General features: G+C 49.3%; 1 protein-coding gene and 1 long non-coding RNA gene across 37 annotated transcripts in view; one reads left to right on the forward strand and one right to left on the reverse strand.

Annotated features, from left to right (window-relative positions):
• Positions 1-6,941: 6,941 nt before the first annotated feature.
• Positions 6,942-9,254, reverse strand: LOC130145486 (uncharacterized). The gene is made up of 2 exons (XR_008820586.1): positions 8,098-9,254; positions 6,942-7,341 (listed from the first exon to the last, which is right to left on the reverse strand). It is a non-coding gene; the product is annotated as an uncharacterized LOC130145486 (long non-coding RNA).
• An 894-nt stretch (positions 9,255-10,148) lies between these two features.
• SCRIB (scribble planar cell polarity protein) overlaps positions 10,149-21,944 on the forward strand; it is a 116,566-nt gene continuing 104,770 nt past the window's right edge. For 20 of the 36 annotated variants that reach the window (XM_056330307.1, XM_056330313.1, XM_056330301.1 and 17 more), the window contains exon 1: positions 10,151-10,389. In XM_056330307.1, the coding sequence (XP_056186282.1) occupies positions 10,228-10,389 (162 nt within the window). In that variant the 5' untranslated portion in view covers positions 10,151-10,227. Of the gene's footprint in view, positions 10,390-21,944 lie in introns of all 36 variants that reach the window. The other 16 variants (XM_056330297.1, XM_056330299.1, XM_056330298.1 and 13 more) reach the window with 3 other exon arrangements.

Genomic DNA, 21,944 nt, shown 5'->3' on the forward strand with positions numbered 1-21,944 from the left:
GTGTGCATCTGTGTGTGTGTTAAAGGGGCTGACGTCTTGTCAGCTGAGTCTGGCATGGGTCTGGCCTCATCCTCCTGGAAGAGCGGGGCCAGAGCCTGAAGAGGGGTTGCTGCTTGTGCTCCTGCGTTACACTGTGGTCACTTCAGAAACACTCGGGTCACCACCTTTTAGGGGCTGGAATAGCAGTGTTCTTCAGAGATGGGCCGTAAACGGTTGGAATGGAGGAGGGAGTTTCTTCGTAAGGTATTTCAGCAGCACCTAAGGGTGCTGCTGGATTCACAACGAGAAGGGTAGCTTGGGTGGTGCTGGGAGGGAGCCTTCCTACTGAGGAGCTGCATGTGGAGCTTGACCTTGGGAGCCCAAACGTGAGTCAGAGCCCAGAACTGAACCTGCTGCACCTTTTTAGAGTGTTCATGTCGTGTTTATTCCGATACCATAGTTTGGACCTCACGTTTTTAGTGATGGATCAGAGTTACCCTTACTGATCCTTCCTTAATGTGCCAAAACAGGAATAGCAAGTCAGGCTGCAGGCATCACAGCTGAGTTGAGAGTGCAGGTAGTGTTGATGGGTAGCTCCTAAAGTGCATTTATGAAATAAACATCTAGCCCTTGTACTGTGGACAGTGATACGGAACACATGCCTTGCCTGAAAGGAAAACAGGAGGAGGGGCAAGTTTGTTGAGAGCTCAAAGGTTTAGTAATATTTACAAATCTTAAATGCATTTATTTTAGTAATCTTTGTATCTAGCTGATGAGTAGGAACAGAATTAGCTCATGTTAATTATTTTAAGTATATAAGGGGGTACTACATTGCTTGTTATACATAACCGGTACACAGCACAGATCTGAAGAAAATCAGTTTAGACATTCAAATGAAGGAGGAATCATCTCAAAGGAACTTCAGTAGGGAATTCTGAGTTGAGCCTGCAGCTGTGGGTTGCTTCTAAACTTGGAGATGTTTTTAAAATTAAATTTTTGTATTTTGTTTCAAACACTCTACTTTTCTTCTGTTGCAGGTTAGAAATTTGTATTTGCAATTTAACTTTATTGATGACTTGATTTATGTTCACTTTTTGTACCGATATTGCGTGTTAGCTTAAACAACCTTTCTTCTTCCCTGTTTTTATATCTGTTCCAAATTAAGAAGCCTGTTGTTTTCCGCCTGTGTTTTGAGAGTCGAAGTCTTGGGATCAGCTTGCTCTTTCCCTAGTCGTCTGCCCTAGCAGCCCTTCTTTGAATTTATTAGCTTAATTTTCCTTTTCTTGAGTGTAGTTGACTAGACCTGCTTGAACAGATGTATAGTGGCATTTGTCCTTTCTTACCTGTTCTGGAAAGGCATCATCCAATGGCACTGGTGGTCCCATTGACCTCTGACTGCATCCTGGTAGCTCACAGTTACCCCCAGTTCACAATGCAGCCCAGCTGCTTTGCTGCTTTTGTTTGTGATGCAGGAGAAAATTCACTGTTTTTAATTGTTCCAGGGTTTTATTCCTACTAAAGAAAACCAAAACACCTCTCATGTGCCTCAGTCTGTCCAGCTTCCATTTTCCACTATTTGCTCCTGTTCTGGATTTAGAAGTATAAAGACCGCACTGGGAGTTTCCTTGTGGTGTTGATGGTTTAAAAAACCAAAGTGGATAAAAGTTGATGCAAGGGGAGAGCAGATTAAAGAATGACAGCTTAAGTGTTAACACATTTTTGTGTACAATCAATTCTCCTTGGCTGACAAGATGATATTTTACAAAAGTAACTTCATAAATATCTTGACAAGTCAAATGTCTGACAAAAGATCATCTGTCTTGACCTCTGTGTGGCCTTTGATAGGGTCTTCCACAACATCCTTGTAACTGAGTTGGAGAGAGGTGGGTTTAGTGGATGAACTGTTAGGTGGATAAGGAATTGGCTGAATGGCTGCATCTGAAGAGCTGCAGTCAACAGCTCCATGTCAAAATGGGGATCAGTAATCGGTGGTTTCCATCAGAGGTCTGGCCTGGGACTGATAGTATACAATAATGACAGAGTGGGATTGAGTGCACCCTCTGCAAGTTTGTGGATTGTGCCAAGCTGAGCGGTACAGTTACTAGAGGAATGGGGTGCTGTCCGGAGGGACCTTGACAGGCTTGAGGAGTAGGCCAGTGTGAACCTCATGAAGTTCAGCAAGGCCAAGTGTAAAGCCCTGCACCTGGACAAGGGCAGTCGCCACTGTTGGCACAGACTGGGGGAGGTGTGGGGTGGGGAGCAGCCCTGCAGAGGACTTGCAGGTGTACTGGTGGATGAAAAAGGCAGTGAGCCAGCAACATGCGCTCACAGCCCGGAAACCCAGCCGGCTCCTGGGCTGCACCCCGAGCAGCGTGGCCGGCAGGGCAAGGGAGGGGATTCTGCCCCTCTGCTCTGGGGAGACCCCCCGGAGCACTGCGCCCAGCTCGGGGGTCCCCAGCACAAGCCAGGCAGGGACCTGCTGGAGCGGGGCCGGGGGAGGGACACGGAGCTGGTCCGAGGGCTGGAAGCCCTCTGCTGCGGAGAAAGGCTGCGAGAGCTGGGGGGGCTCAGCCCGGAGCAGAGGAGGCTGCGGGGAGACCTGGCTGCGGCCACTCGGTGCCTACAGGGGCTGTAGGAAGGTGGGGACGGGCTTTTTAGCAGGGCCTGGGGCGACAGGACCTGGGGGGCGGCTTTGAACTGAAAGGGGGAGATGTAGGGTGGACACAAGGAAGAAATTTGTTACGCTGAGGGTGGTGAGGCACTGGCACAGGCTGCCTGGAGCAGGGATTGTTGCCCTGTCCCTGGAAATATTCAAGGCCAGGTTGGACAGGGCTGGGAGCAGCCTGGTCTGGTGGAAGGGGGTTGGATTGGGTGATCTTTAAAGATCCCTTCCAACCCAACCGATTCTGTGATTATACCGATCTAAAATCTGGCATTGTACAACACTGTAATTAAAATGCTGTAGTGTGGACTGAACATAATAAATTGATTAGGAATAGCTGGCAAACAAAATAACCTAAGGAGAAAAAAGTAGAAATTAACGAGGGTGGGCTTTTTTTTCCCTGGGATCATAGAATCAGAATAGTTTGGGTTGGAAGGGACCTTTAAAGGTCATCTAGTCCGACCCCCAAATACCTTAACAGAAATCTGATTTAGGCCAAATGTATGTGTATAATTATTTAGGATTTTGAAGCAGGTATAGAAATACACATTCAGCAGGCTAGCATGGCAGGTCAGTAGCATGTTGGGCTTGGCGTGAGCGGATGTTTTTTGTGTTTAAATTTGAAATGGTTCATTCAGCGCAGGGGATTCTGGCTTGGAAAACTTAACTCGGGGAAAGATGATAAGGTAGTGGGGATAATCGGTGGGTGCGCTGCGTGGTGTTGAATGTTGTGGTGTTCCTCTCTTGGGGCAAGTTCCAGGGGTTCACCATCCATATAGCTAACCTGGGTGACTGTGGAGGCCTGAAGCTGTTGGTGGCTGAAAGGATGACGCTGGAGGAGCACAAAGTCGCACTGGCACAGCCTCCCTTTGGAGAAACTGGCAGGTTCTTGGTCCCTGAGAACACTGGTTGTGTTGGACCCTTCCCTGAATTTATTGATGGCCTCTCACCATTCCTTCCCTGTTGCCTCTTCTGTGATGCTTCAGAGATGTCTGTGCGATCACCACCTCCCATTTAATCATGCATTCTTCCAATTGTTGTATTTTGTGTCATGCTTTCTTAGCAAACTGGAAAGCACAGATGTCTTCAGGTGCGGCATGGATCTGGTGGGAGTAAAGACAAAAGCATGGGTACCTCTGCATTAGCCTGTGAGGCTTCAATCTTTCTTGATATTCCTCTTCTTAAATGGTTGTAGTCTGAACAGTTTTCTGACAGGGTAACAAGGTGTCTTCAAGTTACTTCACCTTCAGGCTTTTTCAGGCTTTTCCTATTGACAGAAGGACACCGCTGTGCAGAGTTTTCAGCTGGTTTTATCTATGCAGGGCTTACTCAGTTGATTCTGTGACAGCATTGGTCTTCGAGGTGAGTTATTTAAAAAACGTGGGCAGCTTGCAGAAGCAACCTCAACATCTGGAGACCTTGTCACATGACTCCACAAAACCAGACTTTTTTGCAGCCATAAGTTAGGACAGAATTGTGCTCATCTCATTAAGATTCTGGCACACATCTGCAGTAATTGCATGAAAGACACAAGAAGTCTAAACCTGTCCAAATTTTTCTTCCTGTAGTTCTTTGTCTGAACGTTTAGATATGCTGATAATGATAATCATACTGGTAGCTGTGGTGTGTCACAGAGGCCCATATATGTCTTGAAGCAGAGCATGTGTAACTTACTTAGTACTAGAATTGATGGAACAGAAACAGAACCAAGCAGCTGGGATGCTTTGTTGCTTTATTTATGGCAGCATACTGTTTGGGTGCAGCTGTACAAACTATTGAATAGCTTCATCTGATGACAACTGTCAGAGGAGGCTCTGAGTTTTAATGAAAACATCCCAAAAATGTTTGGAGGAAGGATGAAACCTCTTTGCATGAGTGCTGGAGATTACGGATTCGGCCTGACCAGTAAGGAGTTAAACTTTTCTAATCCCTAATGGAAACAGCATTGGTGGAAAGTAGAGGCCAACAGGCTGCTGCTCTCTATGGGCCTTCGTTTCTTGACTCTGCATCTCTGGTTCCCTGTCAGCAGAGGGGTCAGAAACTTCAGCTCTCGTAAGACTGGGGGCCTTCCCTGTAAGCCCGAAGACACTGTTTTTAGAGGATATAACTTAAGTGGAGGTGAGAAAAACACTATGCTGCAGAAGCGTGGTACCAGCTGTGCAGGATTCGCTTTCAATTTTTTAAACTGGATCATTTCAGCGTAAACAGGGAAAGAAGAGCTTGCGTGTTTCTGCACCGATGCTCCCTCCTGAGATGTCTCTCCTACCTCTAACAGGGTTGCTTCCCTGAAAAACCAGGCTTGCAGTCTCGCCCCCAATAGATGTGGGTGCTTGAGTAAGCTCAGTCAGGTATTTTATGATTCCAGGAGACTTTCATCTGAATTCACCTTAAACTGGTTCCAGTCCATTCCTTTACCTGTCGCTCCTGTTTCTCCCCACCCTACCTGCCCCAGATTTGAAACACTTTGTCTTGAGTCCCTTGCCTTAGATTCGAATGCTTGGGCAAAAGGGATAATTAATCGCCAGCTTAAATTCTGCATATATGCACCAATTAGAGCTGCATACTGCTGGTGTTTTCTTTGGCCCTGGACCTCACATTTCAGGGCCTTAACCCATGGAATGCTGTTATTTGTCTAGTTCCTGCTGTTGACTTGTGTACGAGTTTAAATTCTGTAAATCCTGTGGGTTACTGGGTTACTGGTGTATTCCTGCAGAGTAAATGAGCAGGAAGAGACCAAATAATTTGGGATGTAGCAGTCTGAAGCAAAATAGGTAACACAAGGTTTTTCAGTATCTCATTGGAACTTGGACAGACTCTGTCCACATCGTCTCCATTCCAGGTAAACGGGCCAACTTTCAGTATGAATAAGGTAAAACCCTGATTTGTCAGCATTTTCCTGTATGTGCTGCCTCTTGTGTAGATCTCCATTTTTATGGCTATTGGTGACAGGACTGTATATTGGTAACACAGGCATGACTGCCCCATCCTTCTGAAAAGCATGCCTAACAGGAAAAGAGGGCTTAACAGTACTATAGAAGGCTTGTTAATTTTAATGCTTCTAAGACAGTAGCCCTTTATCTCTAGCTAAACACAAGGGTAGCTGAAATAACCTGAATTTACAGCCAAGGGTGTTTTGTTTTGTTTTGCGCCCATGAGCTAATTACCAGACTCTTCACTGGCAGGTTTGTGGAGTGTTAATATTAAAGCAGTCTGTCAGTCTTTCCTGATGATCATGCCTGGATCTCTCACAGAGAGATCCCAAAGCAGAGCTTCAGCTTTATCCCTTCTGTTCCTGTTGATGTCAGACCTCTCAGTGATGATACTTCTCTCCTGCAAAGACCTGGTGCAGCTGCTGCTGGCAAAGGTCAGTCTCTCTCACACATGCATTTTGCACTGGGGGTTTTTGTACCTTAATTTTCTCTTGGATCTAACCTCTAATTCCTGGGGACTGGTGCAGAAGAGCTTGAGCCTTGATGCTATGGATCTTCCTTTTGCCTTTGGCCCAGCTTCTTCCACCCTGGCAGTCTTTTCCCTGGTGTAAATAAAACTGCCTTGCCAATTGGTTATTTATTTTCCATAAATGGAACCGGATCACCTGAGGTTTTCATGTGTTCATTCAATGCCCAGTCCTTGCTGCCTACAGAATAAACCAAGTGGACCTGGGCTAAGTGACAGCTCTACTGTTTCAGACAAAGGGCGCATCCTGCCCAAGGCGGTGGCCCATGCAGGGAACAGGGGCAAACGCGGAATGACTGTGCTTCAGATGCCAACAACTCACAGGTGAGGGCCTTCCTAAACAGAAGGATGCCACCTCACACACCACTAGCTAAATCCTCATTCTGAGGCACCATGCAGCACTGGACTCTGTGAACTTCTCATCCCAGAATCCATGCAAGTTCCACTGAAGTAGTCAAGAGTGTTGTCAGAGCCCTTTGTATGCAGCTCTGCTCCTTCCGCTGTCTTTGATCCTCCCCCAGCTGGCTAGGAAGCTGAAGTACTTGGGGCTTCTAGAAAAGAGTTTTTTTCCCTCCGGGCCTGTTTCAGTGAACTTCCCACTGAAGCTGCTCTAGGTGCCTTCACGGGTGACAGATCTAGCCAATGTTCTAGGGAGGTTCTGAGTCTGAAGGAAGAGAGTACTGGCAAAATCAGCTGGCCCAGGGCAGTGGTCTGCAACAGAAAGAGCTGTCTGGCTATTTTGCAGGACACACTCTAGGTCCAAGCTTCCCAATGAACCTTTTGGGTTTTTTTATTTAATGATATATTTAATGATAATGAATAATAATAATAAAATTATTAAAAATAAATTTAATTTAATGAAACTGCATGGCAAATAGGGTGCAGTTTTCCAGTGAAAACGTGAGTGGCTTGAATTTCCACGCACTGCAGGGCAGAGGAATGCTGTTCTTATATGCAATGTCTGCTGTGCAGCAGGTAAGCATTTAAGTATAGTAAATCTGGTCACAGAAAACTGGTTGTTTCAGAAACAGTCCTGCAAATTAAGGCAGCACCACACAGGGCTGGGAACAAGGCAGCGATGGGACTCTTCCAGTAATCTCTGATAAAACTTTATCTTCAGTTTGGTTTGCAAGTCAGTGTGTGTGTGTGAGCACTGATTCAGCATCAGATCCTTCCTGTGTTGGGATGATAAAACCCTGACAGCAGTTCAGCGTGTGGGAGGCAGAGCTGGTTTAGTGCTGCACCTGTAACAGATGGACAGAGCAAGAGAAGCTTAAACAGAAAATCCAGTTTCCTTCTTGAACAAGTAGGGAAGATGATTTTCAGAGAAAAGCACATCAAATCCCTGATTTCTTGAAAATGGAGCTGTATCTCCATCTCTCAATGGTTTGCAAGATGAGCAATGTTAGGTGCCTTCAGAGCTTCCAAAACTGCGAGCTTACAACAGGTATCCTGTTGAGGTAGCTGCTGTTGAATAGCTTCCATTGCTCAAAGGCTTTACAGATATTTTTTTTTTCTAACTTGAAGATCTGAACTCTTCAGTAAAACCATTTTCTTCCCACTTACAGAGCCCTTGAGAATAGTCTCAAGGTGAAGTTATCACTGGGAAGATGTGCAGAGTACATGAGAACAAATGCTGAGCTTTACTGACAGATTTTTCCCAACTTGCTGGAGACCTACTAGCATTAGCAATCGGTTTCATACCTGCTCTTGTATAAACATCTTCATTTAGTTTTGATGGGTCTTTTTTTGTTTTCTTTTTACCCTTATTTGTGTACTTTCACAGAATATGATTCCTTGCAATTATTAGTGTTTTAGTAGCCTAAATGAATCAAATTTATAAAATCTCCTTCCTTAAGAGTTTTCAGTTACTCAGTCACGATGGTTCTGGTAGCTAGTCTCATTGTAGGCAATATAAGCTAATTTTTTTCCTGAACTGTAAGTGACCTGAAAAGAGGCATTTCAGATGTCTACAGGTACCTATGTGATCAGTTGCTTACCTGTCTGCTATATTCATTGGATCCATCCAAACGCCCCTTGTAGTTTCAGCTCCCTCACAGACACCCTTTCTGTGTTGTTTTCTGTGCTGGGTGAATTGTTTCTGTTTCTCCTACATCAAGCCTAACCTGCGAGCCCTATGCGTAACTGAAATTCTCATTCTTTGTCTCTGATGTAACCTTGCAGTTGTTCTGAAATGTAGGGAGACCTACTAATGAAACTGTCTTCCAAGTATCGCAGTTTGTGCTTTGTTGTGCTGCACCTCCATTTTCTAGGAAACATAGCTGGGATGTTCCTACATTTTGGTACAAACGCTTAGAGCTGGTCTTAAAATTTAAATCTCATCTTTCTACTCCCTGATGGCTGATTCACCATCTGTTTTACAGGTCCTGTATTCACCCCCAGTTTTTTCCTAGCTTTGTGGTTTCTGCTGGGGTACTACACCAACTGATGCATTTACACTAGCTAGTACTTTTGCTTTCTCTATTATAGAATATGCTGCAATGGAGGCAAATAAAAGACTAATAAACCCAAATGTTTTTTAAAAATCCTTCCTTCAGAATTTCACAGCCATTGCCCATTACTAGTGGTGAAGCTGAAAGGCTGTGCAGTTGCCCAGATAACTCTCACCTCCTCCTGCTTTTCATGAGTGCCAGTGCCTCACACTTTAATGTCACTCAGCTATTAGTCAGTTTTCATTTCTATTTGTTGCAGAAATATTTCTGACTCTTGCAGTATGAGGAAAGCAGAGTGTATAGAAGGAGCCTGCGTGCTGCCTTGGGTTGGCTGGTGTCTAAGGCTGTTCCCGGGGTGATGGGCAGAGCGGCACACAAGGGTGCATGTGAGGAGGTGCCACATTCAAACCCTGAGGAATGAACAATTTATCTCTCCAAGTTTTACTGCGAGTTAAACATCCACCTTGAGAACTGGTGTGGAGGCCTCTGTGCAAGGCAAAAACAGCTGGGAGAAAGGCTCTTGTTTGGAGAGGAGATGGCTGGGTGACACAGCTGGGCTGGAGGTGGGAAATTAAGAGGTGATAAATGAGCAGTAATAACTGGGCAAAAAACAAGGCAGTGATTAAGAGACCAGGAAATTGCGCAAGCAATAGAGGATGAGAGCAAGGAGGACTGTGTTGCCCTGTGGATGACTTGAGGCAGCAACTTACTTTGGACCTTGCGCTTTGTTGTGAAGCAGCATCCTGGGCGATGTGTCCCAGAACCAAAGCACCTGTGCTTTTTAAACCCGGTCTGTCATGATCGTGCCTTGCCATGTGTGTGGGGAAGATGTACATCACGGTTATCTGTTTCTCCTTTTGCAGCACTTGTTCTACAAACCCCTGTTGTGTCCCCCTTGGCTCACAGTCACGTCTGCAGTCACCATTTGAGCTCCCTTCATCAAGAACCTACGTCACGCTTCTGATTCCCTTCGTGTACTTTCTTTAGTCTAACCACTCTTCTTAAAAGAGGAATGTTGGTGCCTCACAGAACTTTACACAGCGGCACTAGCTTTTTTCGAAGTATTTTCTTAACGATGCCTCACCCCACAGGCTGGATATCCGGTTAAGAGCGCGTTGCACTTGGAAATTATTCAGGAACCCACCGCAGCTCTTGCTGTGTCACAGAGTCGGGGTTATTTTTCCCTCTGGACGTTCCTTCCCCTGGGCGAAGAGCTCCCGGCGGGCGCCGGGCTGGTTTCGGCCGCAGGCGCGGCACCGGCGGCAGGAGGGGGCCAGCAGCAGCGCTGCCCTCGGAGCCGCCTGCGCCGTGTGCCCGGGCCCGGCAGCCGCCACCGCGCCCCGGGCTGGGGCTGACCGCGGCCTGCGGGGCCTGTCGGGCCGGCGGCTGCTCCCGGCGCCTCAGCAGCGGGCGGGGCAGGGCGGGAGGGAGCTCCGTTTCCCAGCGACGCTCGCGGGGCGGGGGGGGAGGGCACGGCCCCAGGAGCCGACCGGGAGCGGCGGGGCCCGAGCGCGGCTGCCAGGCCTGAGGGGCGGCGCACGGCCCAGAGCGCCCGCCTCTCCTCCTCCCCCCCCCACGCCGCGCACATCCGGGCCCTCCCTCGGGCAGGCCCCTTCCCGGCGCGGCGGCTCCCGCCCCTGCGCTCCCCGCAGCCGCTGGCGGCCGAGGCCCGGCGCGATGCTGCGGTGCATGCCGCCGCTCTGGCGCTGCAACCGGCACGTGGAGGCGCTGGACCGGCGGCACTGCTCGCTGCAGGCCGTGCCCGAGGAGATCTACCGCTACAGCCGCTCGCTGGAGGAGCTGCTGCTGGACGCCAACCAGCTGCGGGAGCTGCCCAAGGTGAGGCCGCGGCCCGTTGTGGGCCTCCCGCGCCCCGCCGCCGGGGCCCGGCCCGGCTGGAGGCCTCGGCCCGCCGCCACCCGGGGAGAGCGACCGCCGCCCGGCCCTGCGCTCCCGGCCCGGCCTGACGGAGCTGGAGGCCGGCGGAGCCCGGTCCGGCCTGGCGGGGAGGCCGCCCCTTTCCGCCGCCCGGCCGGGGCCGCCCGAGGCCGCCCGCGCCTGCTCCCCGCAGCCGCCTCCCGCTGGCCCGTGCGCGGAGCGGGCGGGCGCTGCCCCGGCCTACCCGGCCCCGCTCCCGGCGGCGGCCTCCCCGCGGCGCCTCCTTCCCCCGCGTCCTCGGCGGGGGAGCGCGGCTGCGGGCTGTCCCAGTCCCGGCCGGCTGCCCCGCGCTTCCCGCCGCGGGAGCGGGGGTCCTGGGTGGGCTGGGGGCACCGGCGGCCCTCGGCTGGCCCGCTGCGGCTGGCCGCGGGAAGGGAGCCCCTGGTTTGGGCAGCGGGGTGCGGGGCGCTGCGGGGGCGGGTCCCCTGCCCGCCGAAGGAAAACGCTTTACCCGACTCGGCGGCGCTACGAGCCAGGCGTGCTGCTAAGCGAAGCACAACGTCAGTTCAAATGCTCTGGTTTAAGCCCGAAAGCACAGAAGGTATCAAGCAAGTTTATTAAAGAGGTGCTTTATGCTTGTTACCTGGGGCTTCCGCCTGTGCTTGCAACTTCTGCCACGATCCTGCTGAGCCACAGAGCCCTCTGCACAGGCAACGTGCAGAGATACATAAATCCGTAGAGGTACTAAATCTTTAGTGTGCTGCCACGCACCGTGCTGCAGACGCGGTTTCTCCGTAGATGCAGAGGACTGGAGATCTCTGCAGACAGCTGCCGGCTCGACCCAGACATTTGTGGCTCCCAAAGGGTTTGTTTTCACAAGGCAGGAGGCTCGGGAATGGCCGAGCTCTTGTGTTTGGGCCCTGAAGTACTTTTTAGCAGGAACCGAAAGGACGTGATGTGCCTCTTGTACTGTGTAATCTGGAGTACAGGGTCCTGCAAAAAAGAACTGGAATGTGAACCTGCATCTCAGGAGGGAGAAGGCCTTAAGGCTTTACTGGTCTGTAGGATATTCTGGAGGAAATTTTACCACATATCCCCTGTAGAAATTGTACCATTTTAAAAACGATAATTAATTATTACTTGTGCCATAGAGAGAGAATTTGACCATAGCTTGTTTGGATAGATGCTTGTCAGTGAATATAGACTACGTCACCTTTTTACTGAAAAAATTGAGAAACAGGTCAGTATTTCTTCTTTTAAAGTTTCTTGTTGAATTACTGACATGTTAGGAAATTTGCCGTGAAATCTGGAGGAAAAAAACCCACCCAACATGCAAACCAAAAACTCGTTCTTGATTCAGGCCAAAATAATTTGGCTTGCTTTGTTAAACTGTACAATTTATGCATTCCTACCTAAACAGATTCACTTGTATAGAAATGGCATATTTTTTCTTGCTCTCTGGTATTTTTGTGTTCTCGCTGCCTTTCCTGCTTGTCTTCCTTTGCACTACTGTGAGGCGGACTGCTTCTGGGATTCAGTTGTTGAGGGCGTGTTGCTGAGGTATGGAGACACTAGTATGATACTTTATCAGCTCTCTTCTATCATGTAGCTTGGGATCTTGTTATACTTTAGGTGGGGATATTTCCCAAGCTACTGGAAAACATGTGTTACAGGCTGGTTAGGGCTTATGAATGAGTGTCTTTTCTGCAGAGGAGGCTAATTGCGACATACCTGCAGTGAACTTGCCGATTCTCGTGCTGCTCAACTCCTTCGTATCCCGCTGAGTAGTCATAGTCCTACCTTGTCTTTACATTGAACCCATTTGGACTGACATACTTCTGGGTTTTGTTTAGCTTTTGAAGAGCATCTTCCAGATTATAAATGCAGATTTTATACTGACATTTTATTTAGTCTGTGATCAGATAGATGTAGTCCTGCCTGTGAAGGCAGGTACTGTGTACCTGTCTGAAGTACTGTCTCCTTCCTGTGGTCACCCAAGCAGCTTGTATTTGTGAGGGCTGTTGTTTAACTCCGGCTATTAACATCTGTTCGGCTTGGAAGCATTGGAGCTCTTGCCACGAACTATCCTGGGATCTGGGGTTCCTCTCTGGTGTTTGAATTCCCCCAAATTTTTAGACTGTTCTGCAGAGAATTATTAGAAAAACAATAGAGCACAGACAGATAAGATTATGGTCCTCTATTCTTAAAAGAGATGTAGTAAAGTCAGGAGAGGTACGGAGAACAGGGAGCAGAAAATGGTGTGGTCAGACCCAATATGCAACAGCTTTTTCACAAAGGAAATAATTGTTTACAAGAGCTCTTCAGTCTGTCTGAAAAAGATAGTGCCATTCTTCCATCAGATGACAGAGCTCTGGAGTATCACAAATGACCTGGAGGGAATGAACAGAGGGCAACTGCCCACTGTTTCTCCTTGCATGAGGGCTGGAGGCATTAACTGCAACCAAAAAGGGCTCAGTTCAGAATAAATGAAATAATTTTTCATGCAAAATGTAGTTAAGCTGAAGCATGGAAGTACTTACCATATGACTTAATGGATGCTCAAAGTTTAGCGAGCTCAGGAAAGAAGTGGACCAAGAGAAAACAACCGAAGATGAATATATGCAAAGACACCACCTTGCTTGTGCCGCGTATCCCAGGAGGGTCTTAGAGGAAGTACCGTTTTGGACTTGCTGTACTCACTCTCGTCTGTACCAAGTGCAGCTGCTATGGGCTTTCTCCAGTTGTGACGGGTATCAGCCCATGCCTAGCAAAACCTGAATGCACCCTCCCTCGCAAGCAAGATGAGCATCCATATACGTGCAGCTGCAGAACAACAGAGGAAACAAGCAGAGCCCCTGAGTGCTAACTGCTCCTGAGAAAAGCCAAGGAGCTAGCTGGTGGCTGCTGCCTAGAGATGCTGCGCCCTGGGAGATGCGTCAGGAAGAGCGGGCAGAAGTAAGCCCCCCAGTCTTTCCCCTTTCCAGCCCCCCCCCCCCCCCCCCCAGCCCAAGTTTCCTCCAGCTGGTGCCACGGGTGGTCTGGAGGCAGCTGATAAGGAGGTCTGCAGTTTGGTGGAACAAGGACGAAAGGTTAGATCCACCTGAGGTTTAACCCTATCTGTGTCCTAATGGTTTGTGCTAATAGAACTTGCTGGAGCAGCGAAGGCTTTTTAGTCCCAAGTACATAATTCATGTGCAGGAAGAGCATTATTTAAGGATATTGCTGTTGAGGGCCTTGTGGGTAGGGGCAGATACCTAACGTAGGAGTAAGAATCTGCATGTTACACAAGGTGGATATGGGATGAAGATAATTTGCCCTTCCACCAGGGGAAGACGGAACAGCAGTACTCTTTATTTTGGGCATGTATTTTCTCTGAGGGAGGGCAATGGGAGAGGTCTTAGGTTGGGGTAGGGAGCATGCTTTCCAGCTGAGTAGCACTTCACAGAAAGGTGCTTTTTGTTTGAGAGAGAGAGACTGGGAGGAGGATTTGTGTGTACCATGATGGCAGATTGGGTGGGGAGAGGGGGCAGTGTGCCTGTCTTGTAGCATAGGACTGTGTGTGCCTATTTGCGAGAAGAGTTTAAAGGGCTACTGAGGGGGGTGTGTAGAGTCGGGAGAGGAGAGCAGCAAATGGACATCAGTTAGAAAAATGTGAACTAGAGAGTATATACGGTCTTTGGTAGCAAGTTTGTTTTTAAGGGCTCAGGCAGGATTTTTGGAGTAGGCTTCCACATGCAGGTGATTCTTGAAGCAAAAGAATGGCGGGGTAGCTGCCTTTTGGAAAAGTCATGGTGTTTTACAGTTAGCAAACAACTTTCTTTAAAATGTTTGAATTTACCTGACCCCTCTCCTGTGGGTTTTCTTACCTAGCACCCACTACCAGGCCACCTCTGATGTGCTTTTGTCTTTTATTTACTTGCTCCAGAGTCCAAAACCACCAGCAATCTCTTGCTCTTTCTGTGGCACCATTTTCTTCTGTACCAGAACTTCCCATGTCCCCTTCCTGCTGCTGCTTTGCTCTTGATCTGATTAGATGATCTGCCTGCCTCCTGGCATTTCTGAATGACACCGCTGCGCTTTCCTGAACTCTCTCTTCCAAGCTGTAGAAGTGAATCCTGCTTTCTCTCCATCCTGCAGTGCTGAATATTCTTCTGTCTTGCTTCTTTTTTATTTGCCCCATGTGGAATCTTGCCGGTTTCAGGTCTGAGTTTTTCATTATGGTGGCTATACTCTGGTTGTTCGAAGTGATAGATTAAATCTGTGTTAGGAGCATCTGCTGCCTTGTTGCAGGGATTTGCTGCCAGGGTGATACAGCATGATTTAATGGAAAATGATAAATTCCATTTGATAAGTTCACTGTGCTTTTCATGAGGGTGTCTGAATTCCAGAGGAGGAAATACCTTGCTGTATGCTGACTTCTGCTTTACCTGGCTTGCATAAAGTGATTTCTGCAAGGCTGTGAGTGTGTGGCACGCTACAACAGCAGGATAAATAGCAGGCCCATCAGCTAGGGTATAGGTTTTAGGGATACAGCCTGCTAAATCATTACATTAGAGCTACAAAAGCTACCTGACTCACTTAGTCCACTCTCCATGAAGCACTGCAGAGGTGCAGGTCTCACCAGAAAGGAATGAACGCAGTCTGGAATTCAGAGGAGGAATTTGGAGGTGGCAGAGAGAGCCAGTCACAGCCCAGGAGCTGAGCGTGATCGTCGGGCATCCAGAGGCTCTTGATGTGCTTTCAGAGGAGTGCTCAGGTTCAGAGTATGGGAAGGCAAAAGGGAGAGGTCGAAAGAAACCTGGGTGGAGTAGAGCTCGAAGGACCTGCTGTAGGAGGAAGAGAGGGTGGAGCGGAGTAGGGACTGAAAATTACGAAGAAGTCAATGTGGAGGAGGGAGGAGACCTCTCTTCTGTGTCAGCAGCAGCATGCAGAGGGACAGGCTGCTGGAGACCTGCTGGATGGATACCTGGGCAGGGAAGTGTGAGGTTGGGGCAGGCTGAGGGATCATGCAGAGCCGGGGAAAAGGAGGAAATTGAAGAGCTAGCTTTTGATGCCAAGTTTTTGAATAGTGGTGGTGCTGAAGAGGCAAACCCTAGGGCTGCCCAGTGGAAGGCTTGCAGTTGCTCTGCTTTGCTTTTTCCTTGCTAAAATGCCCATGACAAATCTGGCCCAGTGCAGTAAACTTTTTTTTTTTTTTCCTACTGCCCGATGAGCTGTTATTAGCTTGCATTGAAAATTATGAGGGACGGACACCTGGCTAGAGCACCAGGGAGAGGAGGTATTTTGGGTCCGGTGCAGATTCCTTCCTGTTCTGGCTTGTTGCTATTTGCATCTTGGCAAGGCAATTTCTAGGCTGGTAGAAACAGTCCGGGTTTCAGCGGTTCCTCCTGTTTAGCTGCTGTAGGCCTGGGGCAAGAGCATCGGTGTCCTTTGTCCAGAGCCTGGGATCCTGCTGCACTGAGCAGGGTGAAACCTGAGCGTGGTGTTTGTCACTTTCCCAAGGCAAGGTGGGGCCTTGCAAAGCTAATTAAGAGCAGCTTTTAATTTCCTGGCATCTGAGGCCTGCAAGGAGGATCTTGGGTTTTATTTACTTCCACGGAGGAGTAAAGCTGCTCCTTTTAATCTCTGCATGCTAATAGCCCTTCCCTGAGAAAGTCAGGGAACCACGAATGCTGGTGACTGGGCTCCTCCGTGGTTCACAGTGCTGTAAGCAGCGTGAGCCAGCTTTGGTGCCCATTAAGGCTTGAGTGTGCGGTGGGCACCTTCTCTTGTTCTGCACCTGAATTTTTTGCATCACAGGCTTTGTCAAAACTGCAAGCTGCATTTGTTTAACAAAACCAGTCAAGAAACTGGTTTCACTTGATTGCTGTGAGACCTGTGCACAGAGTTGGCATGCCTCTCTATTCCTTCCAGGAGTTCAGGAGCCCTATGAGTTAATGTGTACAAATGGATGTGGCTTTGTTTCTCCAAAAGCCAGGTATTCTGGATCTGCTTGCTGCCCAGAAGTTGAAATAAGTGAAGGCCATTTCACCTTTATTCTTTTCTCTCAGTGCAGTAACTGTCTGTCTTATAAGTCCTGGGAGGTGACTAGGGGGATTTAGGATTTGTGCTGGACCAGTAATAGCCGAGGCTCAGTTGTGGAAAAAAGAGCTAATAAAACTCTTGGACATATGCTTCTTGGACATACAAACAAGGGAACAGAAAAGAGCACGGAAATTATTTTATGCTTTAAGGTCTACAAATAAGAATTGACTATTAATATTCACTTCTCTCTGAGCTCCAAGGTGTGTAGTCAGATTTGTTGCTGGAGAGCGTGGGTGTGCTGCCTTACGTGGATCTCAAAAGGAGCTCAGGTCTTAGAGAAAGCTTGAGTTACGTGTAAAAGTGAGGTAAAAAGGTGTACTGAGTGGCAGAGAGATTCAGTGAAGCAAAGAGTTCGCGATCATTTAGGTGACTACAGCCTAAATGGTGCTGCCTCTCACCAAATCTTCCATTGCTCTGGTTTTGTATGATGTAGGGAGGTCACCAATGAAAGCACCTACTCAGCCTTTCCCCTGGGTTCAGCTGACCCAGTAATTGTAAACCTCTAGATGTGTCTCTGTCGTGTGGTTCGTGACATCTTCCATGTCTTTGGGTGCATCGGCTGCTGAGTTTGCTGCTTGGAACGAGTTCGCACCTTACGGTATTCTGCCTGTTCCCTGGTGACAATCACTGACATATGTTCACCTTGCCTTGCTTGTGTTCAGGATGCTGCCTCTAAAGTGTAAATGCAGTATCACAGTGGCCCTACAGAGCATTTGCTCATTACCCTATCTCCTTGCATCTCTAAGATCTCTCCTTAGTTCTTTTGGCTATTGTCTGAATATCTTCCAGGAATGTTTTAGGTGGTGTTTCATTGATGGTTAGAGGTGAAGACAGGACTAGGTTAACTTCTTTGGGTCTCCTCTGACCTGTTACATACGATCCCCCTTGAATATTCCTGAATTTCATAACCTTGTTTCACCATCTCCCTGACAGAAACTGGAATGATGCAGGGAACAGTGGTGAAAGAGCGTGGTGGATGGTAAGACACGCTGTGTGCTGAAGCAGAGGGATGTGACCGCCTGCAGAGTTCTTGCGCGCACTGCAAGGTTCTCTTCGGTTTCTGACTCCTCCTTTTTTCCATTTCTAGTTCAGGGTATTTAATGGTGTGTGTCTGAGCTGTTCCCCTGAGAGCTGCTTTGGCACCTTCCTATTCTTTGTACTCTTCCTGTTCAGAGGAGTTGTTTGTGGCTTTTGTGCCTGAGAATCTCCTGCTGTCTCCTTCCACATGGGGACACTTAACTCTTCTTTAAGGCTTTTCCAGTGCCCAGAATGTGCTTCCACGAACCCTGAGTGTACGGTCTGCTGTAGTCCGAATGCCCTGCTCTGTACCAGTTAATCAACTTGATCTTGTCTGCCTTGTCTCAATTTCCCAGTTTCAGGGTTAGAGCTTATTTGTTGGGTCGGTTTGTTTGTTTGTTTATGGTGCCTCTCAGTGCTGGAGATGCATCTGTGTATAAACTTACAGGGTGATAATGATTTCTGCCTCAAGAAAATACAATCCTATTTGAAACAATCAGAGCAGGTTACTGTATAGCTCTTGGGGCATTTTCCCCCGTTGGTAATATTTGTGGCATTACAGATAAGTAAATTGCTTTTTTGTAATTGCTAGTTCACCCTTCTTTGCTCAGAAGATGGTTTAGAAAAAAACTAGATTGGTCGGTTGGATCCCTTTGTTATCCTGCAGAAGGCCATTCCCGAGGTGCTGGTATGCCGGGGAGGGGGCTGGGTGAAAAGCCAGAAATGTAGAGTAGGTAAGAAAGGGGGGGAGAGGTCTTCGGATAGTGTTTGGTGTAGATTAGGTTTTGCTTCTTGACCCGCAGCCAGAACGCTGTCCCATGGAATGATCCCAGCAAGTCTGTCCAGATTAATGCTTTTGCAGTATTTCAGTGGAAAATGCCACTGGATGCTCCGTGTCTGCGGCAGGGAATGCTGATGGGTCGGTGGCACTTGTCCTCTGGATTCCTCCCAGGCCACTGTATAGGACCGAGGTGGGGGTCGCTTGTGCTCTGGTTTCAGCAGGGGGGACCTGCTGTTTATGCACTTGTAGGCTTTTGTGTTTAAGATGCAGTCTGAGACCACAAATTGCTTCTGTCAGTAGCGCACCCCCCCCCCCAGCTCTTCCCAATAGCGAGGTGTTAATTGTGGTGTCGTGATCTAATTCTGGCTTGGGGATTTCCTTTCTGTGGCGCTGGATTAGTTAGTTATTTAATTTGGACCAGAGATTCTGCTCTGCTCCTGTGTGCTGTCCTCGAGCAGCGTGCTGTCTTCGGGGAGAACAGTTGCCGTCCGGCCCCAGAGGGGACTGCATTCCTCAGTCCCGGCTTAAATGCCTGGGAAGAGGCAGCTGGAGAGCCTTTGGCTTGCAGACAACTTGCTTTGTCTTAGTTGGAATGTATTCCTGACGCTTAAGTACTTTTATATATTTGAAATACATTCCTCAGGGCCTGATACGTGGGGTTAAATAGTCGGAAATCCGGCCAGTCTGCCTCGGGGACGGCTGTGTCCCTGCAGCCGGGGAGCAGCCTGTGTGTGTGCCAGGGCTCCCCAGCTCTGAGCGCCGCTGGGGGGGGGGGGGGCGTGCGGAGCCCCCCGTGTTCAGCACCCTCGGCATGCCTGCCCTGCCCTGCCCTGCCCAGGCCCCTCCCTGCATCTCCTCCTTGTCGTGGGCCTGCCGGGGGTGGGCAGGCGAGGAGCGTCCCCTCCTCCTGTGCTGTGTGTGGGCCGCTGGGGAGGAGAGCCCCCCTTTGCCCTGCCTGCTGGAGCACCGGGAAGGTGGCCTGCCACGGCGGGCTGTGCAAAGCGGAGCTCTGCCGAAGGCTGCTGAGCCTGGTGTTCGGCTGCTGCAGCGTGTCAGCTGTTCCTCTTTGGGACTTTGCTGGGCTGCTGCCTTTCAGGTGTTTGTGATTATGTGCTTGTGGCCAGAAGAGGCTGAATCGCAGAATGGTGGGGGTTGGAAGGGGCCTCTGGAGACTGTCTAGTCCAACCCCCCCTGCTAAAGCGGGTCCTCCTAGAGCAGGTTGCAGGGTCACATCCAGGCACATTTTGCACGTCCCCAGAGGAGACCCCACAGCCTCTCTGGGTGGCCTGTCCCTGTGCTCCATCACCCTCAAGGTAAAGAAGTCTTTCCTCATGTTCAGATGGAACCTCCCGTGTTGTGGTTTGTGCCCGTTGCCCCTTGTCCTGTTGCTGGCACAGCTGAAAAGAGCCTGGCCCCATCCTCCTGATGCTCACCATTAAGCCAGTTTAGTATCTGTGGCCAATGCTGTGAGGAGCGAAGAATCAAATGCTGCTAAGGTTGGAGTCGGTTATTTGGGAAGACCGCTTTTTTAGGATGGCAAGTGGTCTGAATCCACTGCCTGTGCTCTCATCCCATGCCTGCCTGGGTGGCTCAGGCTGAGCCTCTGAGTAACTGGTGTGAGGCGCCCTGAGGAACGCCCGGGTGCAAGGGTCTACCTGGATAGTCGTAGTGGCGCTCTCCCCGTGGCACCAGGGCTGCCTGGCAGGGGCTGAGGTGCCGCCTCTCTGCTGGAGCTCCAAACTGATGTTCTCATCTCTCGGCAGTGGTGATTGCCTTTTTGACCTCTGCTACCATTAACTGTTATCCTCACTAGATTTCAGGTGGAGTGATCTTCCTTCTTGAATCTAGCTTTTCTGGGAATATACGTTGCTTGCATCATTTCGCTTAATACAGGGAAAGGTGTGTCTTGCGTTCATGGCTCTGGTGATGCAACCTAGTGTTAACTGGATGCCCCTGGCTCTGCTCTGCTAAGGGAGCTGTACAGCCTGTGGGACTGGCATCCTGCCCAAGCTGGCCACCTGTGGGATAGAAGTCTTTCTGGTTATGTGGCCTCACCTGTAAGACAGTGGCTTGGAAGGACTGAGTTTAACCTTAGAGCTGTTCAACTCCCACATGTTTTGCTTTGCAGTTTTTGCTTCCAGCTCTGCTTGAATCTTGCACAGCTGGCTTTCCCCAAAGGCAATACCACTGGCACAGTTGTCAAAGATCAGCTCTTTCTTTCATCACAGATGTAAAAGCAGGGGACCCCAGTTCTGTTCACACTTCTCCTACCTGTAGGTCTCCGAGACTGGAAAGGCAGACACGTGTGCTCCTGCGTGCCGGCACCTTGGCTGTGGAGCATGCAGCAAAGTCTCTGCTTCCTCCATGGGCAATTCTTAAGATGTCAAGCCTGTGTTTAACCAGGAAGATGTGAATGAAACACAGGGCTCAGATATGTGATCTGGTTTTGCTGTGAGTGTTTTGAGGAGCTGCCCAAGCCGCCGCATTTCACTGCTGGCGGACACCACCTGCCCACAGTGACAGTCCTGTGCATTTGCTCTGGTTGGGGACAAACATAGGAGCTCTGCTGTGTGCTGCTGTGAGCCCAGCCCCTGGTGGCGTGGGAAACCAGCCCCTCTTCTTGTTTGTGAATCACCAGGAGAGGTGTAATTATTTTCCTGCTACACATTGTGATCCTGCCTTTAATTAAGCTTGTGCTGTCCTGCTGAAGGTGGTGGGACTGTACCAGCAGGGTTTGAGAGTTGAGCTTGAAATTCTCTTAAGAGTAATGAGATGTAAGGAGGACCTGTCCTTATCACTGGCACTTGAGGGTTGGAAAGGTTAGCAAAAACCCTGCCTTGGATCCCCTTAGCCTGTGTTGGAGGAGAAGTAAAACAGCAAGCACTGCTGGTGTACTCAGTCCCTGCAGCAAAATCACCTGGGCCAAACACCTCTGTCTCCAGGCCTTTGTCTCTGAGGAAGCCTGGGTTGTCACAGGTTGTTTTTGAGGAAAAGGAGGCATCTGAGACCCACTGTTTGGGTAGCAGAGCTTGGGAACACCTGGATAGTTTTGGCTGCAGAAGCAAAAGGTTTTGTACAATTCCGGTGTGCAAACTGTGTTTACAGTGTAGACCCAGCTCCTGGACTCCAGATCTGTAAATTGTCACTGCCTTGTTTCAGAGACATTGGCCTATGTGTAAGGTCATTGTGGCCCTACAGTTATGTAAGTTGGGTGTCTGAATCCTCTTCCTCTGGCACATGTCCTGCTCCCCTTCAGTAGTGCTACAGCCGCCTCACCTTGAGAAATGCCCCGTCTTTATGAAGTGTTTCGTTGAAGTCTATTTAAAGCATGGTTAGTTGAGGGGAGAAATGTCCCTACAGCCTGATGGCGCTTGACAGCCACCCCCACCCTGTCTGCTGTTTGCAGCAGGGGTCCTAACACCAAGGCAGCCCCCTGAGCTGTCTGTGCTGCAGGATGGCATTGCTCCTTCTCCGGAGAAACTGGTAGAGGAGCCCAGGTGTCCATTTGCCCTCCTCCCTCCCTCTTGGCCACCACGGAGATGGCTCTTCTGCAGGTACAGGCAGGATTGTGGGGGCTGGTGATCGGAGAGCAGCAAGGTGATGCTGGGGAACAAAGAACCCCATGTCCTAGTCC

The sequence above is a fragment of the Falco biarmicus genome, chromosome 3 (genome assembly GCF_023638135.1).
Source record: "Falco biarmicus isolate bFalBia1 chromosome 3, bFalBia1.pri, whole genome shotgun sequence".
NCBI lineage: Eukaryota > Metazoa > Chordata > Aves > Falconiformes > Falconidae > Falco > Falco biarmicus.